Here is a 10,280-nt window from a genome sequence, read left to right as displayed (position 1 = left end):
CATCTGGCCGTCTGTCTGAAGTTAGTTATTTTTGTCAATAAAGTATATTTTTCTTACACAAACATATTGCTTCGATTCAGAAGGCCGTTATTAACCCCCGGAGACTCGTGGAGCACTTTTATCATGGATGGATGCACTTTTATGGACTACAAAACAGAAACGGCCATTCACTGCCATTATAAAGCTTGGAAGAGCCAGGACATATTTTAATATAAATCCGATTGAATTCGTCTGAAAGAAGAATGTCATAATAGGATGACTTGAGGGTGAGAGTAAATCATGGGGTAATTTTCATTTTTGGGTGAACTATCCCTTTAAGGGTAGCTTTAGTGTTGGGGTGGGGTTGGCCATTAAGGTAGAGCATAATTGTTATAGTGAAGGGTATATGGTGGAGACAGGATATACAATCATCAGTGCCATCATAACTTCATGAGGCTGCTGTGGTTCTGCAGTTAGATATAGCTCGTGCTAACGACTCGTGATGTCACCTGCTCTGATCCCAGCTGTGGAAGTGACAACCGTCCACAGGCTACTGTCGGATTAGATCAGGCCTATCTGTTCTCATAACAGTAATGTTGCACCATAATACTTCTGAACTAAAAAACTGCATAACAAAATGGTTTGTGTTTGTTGGTGTGAATGCAAATGTGAAGTGTTCAAAGGCAGTCTTGGTTCGTATACTGGGTTCTGGGTTTAGAGGCTTCAGTAATTCAGTATCATTTCGTTTTGACCCTCACTAAGCTGTCAGTGGGAAAGGTCACTGAGGGAAACACTGGATAAGGCTTAGGCAAATGCAGTGTGATATGTAACATGATGACTGCAGATGCAAATGCTACAAAAAACTTCACCTGGTTTCTTATCAGTTAAAAGACAACCTATAAATGGGTTTGTGTATAAATGTTAGAGCAATGTACGTTTTTCTTTGCCTGAACATTAAAGGTGCAATGTGTAAAAATTTTGAGTATCTATTAACAGAAATGCAATATGACATCCATAACTATGTGTTCAGTGGTGTATAAAGAACTTACTTAAAGCTGCAGTAGGGAGTTTTGAGAAAATGTTGACTTACCCTGAAAATTTGAAGAAGCACAACTTACAGGTCCAACCCCCTTGCTCTCTGCTGCGGTACAGCCCTCCCTCCACAGCTCCTCCCCCACAGCGGAGCCTGCCGTGAACGCGCAGGCTAGTAAGCAGGACCACCGATGACGGCGGATTATAAACAGTTATGGAACATTCACTAATAGGGACGAAACATCAACAATATGCTCTACATTGACTATGGCCTGCCCAATCTTTGACTACAAACTTGGTCCTCAAATCATTATGTATTTTGCAATACATGTAACTTTATAAGGTTGCACTCTTTCTATAAGTTATAAATAGCTACTAAGATAACATTAAAGGATTAGTTCACTTTTAAAAAAAACTTTTGCTGATAATTTACTCACCCCCATGTCATCCAAGATGTCCATGTCTTTCTTTCTTCAGTCGAAAAGAAATTAAGGTTTTTGAAGAAAACATTCCAGGCTTTTTCTCCATATAATGGACTTCAAAAGGACACAAACGTTTCAAGGACCAAATAACAGTTTCAGTGCAGCTTCAAAGGGCTTTAAACGATACCAGACGATGAATAAGGGTCTTATCTAGCGAAACGATCGGTCATTTCAAAAATAAATAAAAAACTTTAAGTTTTATAAGCACAAATGCTCGCCTTGCTCTGTTCTGTGATGCACGTTCGTGATCCTGTTCGAACTCGTTCATCCAAATGAACGAATCTTATTTCGAGTCATTTCGTTCGTTGAATGAACGAAATGACTCTGAAAAAGACTCGTTCAAAATGAACGAATATTTTTTCGAGTCATTTCATTCGTTGAATGAACGAAATGACTCGAAAAAAGATTCGTTCATTTGGATGAACGAGTTCGAACAGCAGAGTCACGAACGACGGTACGCGCGCGCGCTGTGCAAGAGAGGGGTGATCAGCGCGTACACGAGCGTGATTGACACTGCTAAGACATTCTTCCTGGCTCTGATTGGTTGTTTCTGACCGGGAGCGGTGTATTTCTGCAAATGGCAATAGGACCACAGGGAGGAGCCAGAGGAGCTTGATTTTTTTCACAGATTATCTGTCTCATATTCTACTTTCAGGACATAATGACAGTTTTAACAAATATTTGTTTACAAAAGCTACCTACTGGAGCTTTAATAAACCGTAATGTTTTTATTACCTTAGAATGAGGCATTTGTATCTACATAGGCGCGGGAATCCCCTTCTATGAAGGTCGACATATTGTGACGTCATGTTTCTACCGTAGCCGACAGCGAACAAACAGCGTTACAGAGCGCGTTTCGTCACTACCTTGAAAGAGAAGCCGCAGAAAGCTAGAAGCTAGCCATAAACACAGTGAGTAGTGACTTTTCCCTTGTCAGTGGTGTAAAATATGTAGATGGATTGTTTCATGTAACTTAATTCTTCTCCCTCGCTGTGTTATGGCTTTGCTATGTGGGGATAAATGTGCTGGTTACGTTCGTGAGACAGCTGATTAGTACTCTTGTCATTGACCGTAAAACAGTTACAGGAATCACCAACCCGTCGATCTTGGAAGCATTTTAAGTCGATCGAGTTTCCAAAATCGGAGAAAAAAAGCCTATTGTGTGTAGTAAATGGTGTCTAGGGGATGCGGAGGCGCGCGCGCTGTTACAATCAAGTTATTTTTGCCGCACGCACCTTTGGGCTCATGTGGACGCGTCCAGTATAAACAAGGCTTAACGCTTTAACCAGCTCAGCCACAGTAACAGCTCATATTAGCCAGCTAAACTTTTACTACCCTGTTAGAAAAAATATATAGTTGCATAGTTTCATGTGGTTCTTCTCCCTCACTGTATTATGGGTTTGCTATGTGGGGAGAAATGTGCTGGTTACATTCGTGAGACAATCAACTAATTAGTATTATTATATTACGCATTAAGACCCTTGATCCTCACCTGACTATGGCTTTGTAAACTTTATCCATGATGTGGTTTATAATGGACTGTGGTACAGAAACTTGGTTTACTTTGGCTATTCTCTGCCGTCTCAGACGACGATGTTTGTCCCGTTTTAGCCACTGTAGCTTCTTCGAAAGGGAGGGGTGAGCGGTGGGCTGAGCCCTTAGTGTAAGCTCACAACCGAACCACTAGATATCGCTAAAAGTCACACACTGCACCTTTAAAGGATTAGTTCGCCTCAAAATGAAAATTTCCTAATAATTGACTCACCCCAATGTCATCCAAGATATCCATGTCTTTCTTTCCTCAGTGGAAGAAAAAATAATTTTTTTTGACGAAAACATTTCTGGATTTTTCAGCTGCGATTGTGCACAGTCCGTCGAAGCACTTCAAAGACCTTTGAAACTGCATTGGTTTGGACTTCAAAATAGTGGTTGCCATTGAAGCCCATTATTCGAAGAAAAATCCAGAAATGTTTTCCTCAAAAAAACTTAATTTATCTTCCACTGAGGAAAGAAAGACATGGATATCTTGGATGGCATTGGGGTGAGTAAATTATTAGGAAACTTTCCTTTTGAGGTGAACTAATCCTTTAAATGCACCCAATTTCCAGTAAAACTGCTCCATCTAGTGGTGTCATGTTTTATCTGATCTGACTGTTTTGTTAAATGTGGTGTAGTGTTTATGCACTGTTTGTATGTGGCTTTTCAAATTAATGTCAGGTATTGGCTTTGAAATGGCTTGTTATTATAACCTATTATTTATATTATTTTAAATTTCTATGGGATTCATGCAAGCTATTGTCATTTTAAAAGAAAACAGCTACAAAAGACAAAGTACATTCTATTTGAAATATTCATACAGAAAAAGGGGAACATTTAATGAATTTGTTAAGAAAAGGATGTTAAAAATAATATATTTAATGCTACAGTTTAATATTAAGTCTTAATTTATGATATTACAAACATACACACACACACACAATTATTATTGATAGGCGATAGTGAAAACAATGTGTAAAAATTTAATAGTTAATTGCAGCTAATATAGACTAATATATTTAATATACTTTATTAAAAAGTAGGCCTATATTATATATACTTTATTATATACTTTATATATATATATATATATATATATATATATATATATATATATATATATAATGAATAAAGACTTTATATATTTTTAAATAAAGTATATTAAATATATTAGTCTATATTAGCTGCAATTAACTATTAAATTTTTACGCATTGTTTTCACTATCGCCTATCATATATATATATATATATATATATATATATATATATATATATAATGTATAATAATACGAATATAAATATGGATATATCGTAAAAGCACTTTAGAATCCTGACTAGAGAATTCTCGAATGTCTTTTCATACTGTACTGTTTTGACCCCTTGAATATGTGAGTTATTTGTCCTACAAACGATGTTTGTTGATCGTTTGTGAACCTCACTAAAACCTCATTAAAACGAACTGTGTAAAGTTAATAAGAGTCTGTGAAACTTAATAAAAGTCGTGCTGATCATCTGATACAGTGACATAAGGCATCAGCTGAGCTGAGAGGAGGAGGAGGAGGAGGATGCTATTGATGTCACTTTGCTAGTCGCACACACACTTCAAACATCAACAAAGCGATAGAGGGTAGATTTACTAATTTTATCCATTTAATAGAACATAAATATGACATATGTAGATTTTAAACGTGTTTCGTCGTTTTTAAACGTCTAAGGATGTTTTTTTTTTGTCGTTTTTTTCGTCGATTTTAGCATAAAGGCGCCTCGAGCGCAAGCTAACTCATGAAACTGACAGGCGTAGAAGTTCGACCGCTAAACTATATTTACTGTAAAACAGAGGCAATATCTTCATGTATATGGTCTTAGTTTAATATTCAATACCTAAATTGGTCTTAGCAGACCTTAATTGTATTGTTTTTATTTATTTAGGTAGTGGGATGGCGTTTGTGAAGAGCGGATGGCTGCACAGACAGAGTGAGTGTTTATTACACCATATGGCTTTAAAAAGTCCAAAATAACTACAACGAATAATTTTAATGTCGAATTTGAGCATTTTGGGATGTTTTTGTTAAACATTTACAATATTAAATTGCACTTATATAATTTAAAGCGTTCTGGGAACTCATGAAATATAAATAAATTATGGAAAGTGTTTAAGCTTGGAGGTTGAATTGAAAAGCTTTTCAGTTTAGTTTTCAGTTTTTATTTACTTCAGTAAAGCAGTCTTGAACGACTAGTTTCTTCCTCTTCTTGACAAGTTGTCTCGGTATGAGTTGTTAGAAGGAAGTTGAAAAACAGCTGAACTTTGTCTTTGACTGTGTCTCAAAACCTAGTGAGCTGACTATCTAGGCTGCATCTTGTTATTCTTGTAAGTGTTTTAAAGCTATTTTTAGATGTTGACTTCATGATTTCTGTTTGATTCTTTTTTTTATTTTATAGATAGTTTTGATTAGGTAGAACGCTAGTCGTCAGATTACATTTACCAGCAATCTGTAATTTAATTAATATATAATGAATATATAATATAAATATATTTGATACATTAAGTTATTTTATAATATAATTAAAAATGTTTTTATTTTAAAAAGTAATTATAACATGGCTGTTATTAATGATTTTGTCTAAATAAATTATAATTAAAATGATTTTACAATTTAATACATTTATAACATATAATTAATACAACTTATACTTTATTTTTATAATGTAATGTAAAAAAAAATGTATTAAACTTAAATACAACTTTAAATACTACTTATAATTTAAAATTAATTGTATTAGATTCATTTATAATAAATGTTTAATATAAAAATATTAATACATTTGATATATTTTATAATAGAATTAAAAAATATATATAACAAAAATAATTACATTTTAGTATAAAAAGTAATCAAAACATGTTTGATATTAAAATAAGGTGTAGTTATTTTATAATTTAATACATTTATAACATAAATAAATACATAAATATAATGTACCTTTTTACTTTAATTATTGAATAATATAATTTAAAAAAATAATCTAAATTTATAATACCAAAAAATGTCATTAAATAAAACAACAGCAACAAAATAAATAAATAAATACAGCCTTTGACTAACTGCCGTCATCTATCAGGCACCATCTTGCGGCGCTGGAAGAGGAACTGGTTTGACCTCTGGTCAGATGGACGTCTGGTCTTCTACGATGACCAGCAGCGGCGGGACATGGAAGACGAGATCCACATGAAGGTGGACTGCATCAACATCCGCAACTCCAGCGCTTGTAGAGGTGGGTGTGATCTGTCTCTCCTTCTGCTTTTAAACCGCAGGACACGAGAAAGCCTCAAAAGTGCCTTTTTTAAGTAGTACTTGAGAGGTTTTTGTCCAACACAACATTGAAAGTTCTGATGTGTTGTCGTTCTACATCCTCCATTATTTATTCCCAGATCTCACGCCACCTGACGGCAAAAGCAAAGACTCCCTCCTGCAGATCGTCTGCCGGGACGGTCGGATCATCAGCATCTGCGCAGACAGCGCAGACGATGCTTTGTGAGTCTAGTTTCTCAGTATTATTTTACAATGTGTGCTTTAAAATGAAATTCCTCAATATAAACTCAGTGTATTTTCTCGCAGGGCTTGGACCATGGCCCTCCAGGATGCCAGACTCAACACTGTGAGTTATATATATATAACACTGAGTGACACATTCACGTTTGATCTTTCACATTTCGGAAGCATTACAGAGGCATTTACGATTTATTATGCATTGGTGTGTTTTGTAGGTTGTGGCGCCCCCTCAGATCGGTTTTGCAGAGGACGCTGTAGCATCAGCGCCTCCGCCATATTCTGAATTAAATCCAACTCCACAGGTAATAAATATATCCTCTCATTGATATTTAAAGGAAAATGGCTTATGTCCAGCTTATGTGGTTGAATGTGTTTTAAGGGTGTGTTCACACTTGTACTTCGGTTCTTTTGGTTCTTTGGGTCCAGACTAAAAAAGAAAATGACACCTGGTTCACTTGGTGTTCTCACTGTCTTTTTTAACCTAAAGACGCAAAACAAAAAACGGCGTCAAAACGGCATCAAGAATCCCTCTGTCACACGTGGAGACGCAGTTCTGACGCCTGTACCGTACTGTGACGGGCAACATTGCTATCATGATGAGAAAAAACATTCTATCCTTTTTAGGGTCTCATCTTGTGTCCTGTTTTTTGGTTTGGTTACATGTCTTTGGCCCGTGTTGCGTTCATATTTCATTCGATTCGCACCAGAGTTCGCTTGGAACTCCAAAGACATGTAAACAAACCAAAATTGTTTGGTGCACACCAGGGTTCGGATGGCAGCGTTCACACTTACTCATTTGAAGCGCACTAACAGAGCACTCGTACCAGGGTTCGTTTTAATCAAACCAAACCTGACAAATGTGAACACACACTCTAAAGCTCTTATTAGATGTTGACCTTTTTCCAATTCTGTTTAGTTAAGAAACTTGTTTGACCAGGAAGAACTATTGAGGTCGGATTACATTTACAAGTGACATTTAAAAGTATATTGGCTGCTATAAACAGCTTATCAAAGAAATCAACTAATAAAACACTGCTTGAAATTATGATTTCAGTTTCAACTAGTTCATTGGGGGAAAACAAGACACTAATGTCAATTGTTTTCCAATAATTATTTTCATGTTATGGCTAATTAATTATAATTACAATTATTGTTCTTTAATTTTAATAAATGTAACAAATGTTATAATTTACAATTTTACTAACAAATAAGTACATTTTATAATTTAATCATTTTATAATAGCATTTAGATTAAATTAAATAATTATTTAATCACATTTTACAATTAAAATATGATTAAATATTACAAAAATAGAATAAATACAAATAAAAACATATAAATAATTTAAATGTATAACATACCTAACATAAATATCAAATAAAATCTAAATTTAAACATTAGGGAAATGATCATACACAAATGTATACTGATACCAATAATAATAATAATTAAAAAATATATATACCTGATACGATACCGACAAATCATGCATCCCTATTTTATGTTCTTGTTGATCTAGGTTTTCTATCCTGATGGATACGGCGGTTATGTACCTCATCCTCCGCCTTACGCCACACAGATGGTCTATTCTGCAGATGGGCAGCAGTATGCAGTTGCTTACCCTTATCATTATCAAGGTAACAGGAAGTTGGTTGGCTTTTGACCTATGACCTTTATGTAGTTTGATTGACCTTTGTTTATTTGTATCCATCAGGTGGATATGCACCCGGCGTCAACCACGTAATAGTGCAGGAGCGTCGTCGTGACGACACAGGTGATGTTGCTTTGGGGATGTTGGCCGGCGCTGCGACGGGATTGGCCCTCGGCTCTCTATTTTCCGTATTCTAATGTGTTTTACGTGAACCCAGCCCAACCCCTTCTGACCTACAGCACGGGACTCTGTTCCCGTGCTGTTTTAACTTTGCCTTCACGCCTCGTAACGCACAGGTCTGATAATGTAGCCGGGCTGGGGGTACGTTTGCTTGCTTTTCTGTATTCGTCTTTGTACCAAAGCTTATTATGCACCAAAAAGTGTTTGCTTTGCAAATTTTATCTGTAACTTACAAAGATGTACACTAAAGTATTGGCGGCTAGCCTCGAGATAAGGATAATCAGTAAGGTTTAAAGGTCATCCGCTCTTGAATAAGACAAAGTGTCTGTTGTGTCTGTCGTCTTACACTAATGATGAAGAAATGGAACAGACCCTGATGAAATGAATGATGGGTAACCTGTTTTGTTTTCTGTTAGTTCGTGAAACTGTTTTCAGTGTGTCGCTTGCAGCTGCAAAGCCAACATTTTGCAAATTGAATATGTTTGTGACAGTCTCGTTTAAAAATGAATAGTTCACTCAAAAAAAAAAAACATTCGGTCGGAATCTTTTTTATTTTGTGAAAGTGTCAGTTAAAGCCTATAAAAGAACTTTCTTCAACATAAAATATTAATCTTATATTTTCTGAACGTTTTGTTTTAATATCATTCATTAAAAATCATGTGCGTTTCAATCGATTTTAGAGCGAGTAAATAATGGCAGAATTTTCATTTTTGTGTAAAATATTCATTTCAAGCTAATTTGACAGGAAAATAATACTAATGATGATACATTATTAATAGTGTGACGGCAGTTGTGATGTTATTCAGGAAAGAGTGAAGAGTGCGTCCTTAATTCTACCGCTCCTTTTCTGGTTGTTTATCCTTTCTTTGCCTTTGTTTTGTTTTTGGCGGCCTTCATTTAATTGTTTATTTATTCCCAGTGTTGATACCAAGTGTGTATTTTTTCCTTTTTGGTGGAAACTTTATACTTTCTTTGTGAGATAATTTTTGGTTGAAAAATGTGATTGATTTTGTCTTGACTCCTATTTGTAGCTTTTTCTCTCTTTAAGAGTTAATATAAAATGTTACATCTTTCCAATTAACTAGACAATGATTATTCCCAGTGTTTGTGATGGGATGCGATAAGGGAAACTTCAGGGAAAAGTTGGATCGACTCGTGATAGTTTAGACTTACTGTCACATTTACACAATTATGTGATCACTTTGACTGTTATGTTTACTTAGCAGGTATAATTATGAAGATATATTCGTGATAATATAAGTGGTAATAATCATCATTGTTTCACTTATACAGGATTTATTAGAATGGATTTCAGGTCATGGTTTAGTTTGACACTTTAATGAACCAATGATTTGGAAAAATGACATTTTCATCTGAGATATGCTTATATCTTTTTAAATGTTTTTTTTTTCTTTCTTTCTTTAATGCTATGTTGTTTGGACCTCAAAAACACAATTTAAATGTTATGTTTTAAAATAAACCAACATAATCATGAGTGTGTTATTTATAAACTATTAAAATAAGATGTCCTGTGATTTATTTTGTCAGTTTATTCATTATGTATGAAATATCAAATCCCTTTGGGACTCTTTGAAAATTCTTAAACCAAGCAACTGGATTTGGCACGTTAATGTGTTTTAATTCAATGTTTTATACATTTTCATTTGTAATTTAATTTTATATTTTCGAATTAATAATAAGGATGATGTGCACAGATTAATAATATATAATAAACACTGCAACAAAAAAGCCAATTTTGCACGTAGCGTGAGTGTGAGTGACGTGGTCACGCAAATGACGTTAATGGATTGTGCTGCGTCACTGTGTTATAGCGCTCCCTGCCGTTTAGTGATGGTATTTTTCTGGTT

The 10,280-nt window shown here is 35.0% G+C and overlaps 1 protein-coding gene across 2 annotated transcripts; it reads left to right on the top strand.

Moving 5' to 3' along the window:
- The first annotated feature begins 4,548 nt into the window (after nucleotides 1-4,548).
- plekhb2 (pleckstrin homology domain containing, family B (evectins) member 2) lies at nucleotides 4,549-9,947 on the top strand. 2 transcript variants are annotated; one of them, XM_077226376.1, is made up of 9 exons: nucleotides 4,574-4,656; nucleotides 4,959-5,003; nucleotides 5,363-5,397; nucleotides 6,150-6,302; nucleotides 6,460-6,562; nucleotides 6,647-6,686; nucleotides 6,796-6,882; nucleotides 8,101-8,218; nucleotides 8,296-9,947. In XM_077226376.1, exons 4-9 carry the CDS (start codon nucleotides 6,239-6,241, stop codon nucleotides 8,427-8,429), a joined length of 546 nt encoding a protein of 181 aa, XP_077082491.1. In that variant the 5' UTR covers nucleotides 4,574-4,656; nucleotides 4,959-5,003; nucleotides 5,363-5,397; nucleotides 6,150-6,238; the 3' UTR covers nucleotides 8,430-9,947. The 2 variants fall into 2 exon arrangements, with proteins under 2 accessions (XP_077082490.1, XP_077082491.1); XM_077226375.1 differs by lacking the exon at nucleotides 5,363-5,397 and having other exon boundaries at nucleotides 4,549-4,656.
- Nucleotides 9,948-10,280: the final 333 nt, after the last annotated feature.

Source organism: Siphateles boraxobius, unplaced genomic scaffold (assembly GCF_051911475.1).
Source record: "Siphateles boraxobius isolate OS27281-9 unplaced genomic scaffold, OSU_SipBor_1 13, whole genome shotgun sequence".
NCBI lineage: Eukaryota > Metazoa > Chordata > Actinopteri > Cypriniformes > Leuciscidae > Siphateles > Siphateles boraxobius.
Note: the sequence above shows the minus strand (reverse complement) of the source record. Positions and strands in the feature narration are given on the sequence as shown.

Coding starts and splice junctions, on each gene's coding strand:
- plekhb2 (XM_077226375.1), top strand. CDS start 4,967: ATGGCGTTTGTGAAGAGCGGATGGCTGCACAGACAGA. Junction 6,303..6,459: donor CAACTCCAGCGCTTGTAGAG/GTGGGTGTGATC, acceptor ATTTATTCCCAG/ATCTCACGCCACCTGACGGC. Junction 6,563..6,646: donor GACAGCGCAGACGATGCTTT/GTGAGTCTAGTT, acceptor ATTTTCTCGCAG/GGCTTGGACCATGGCCCTCC.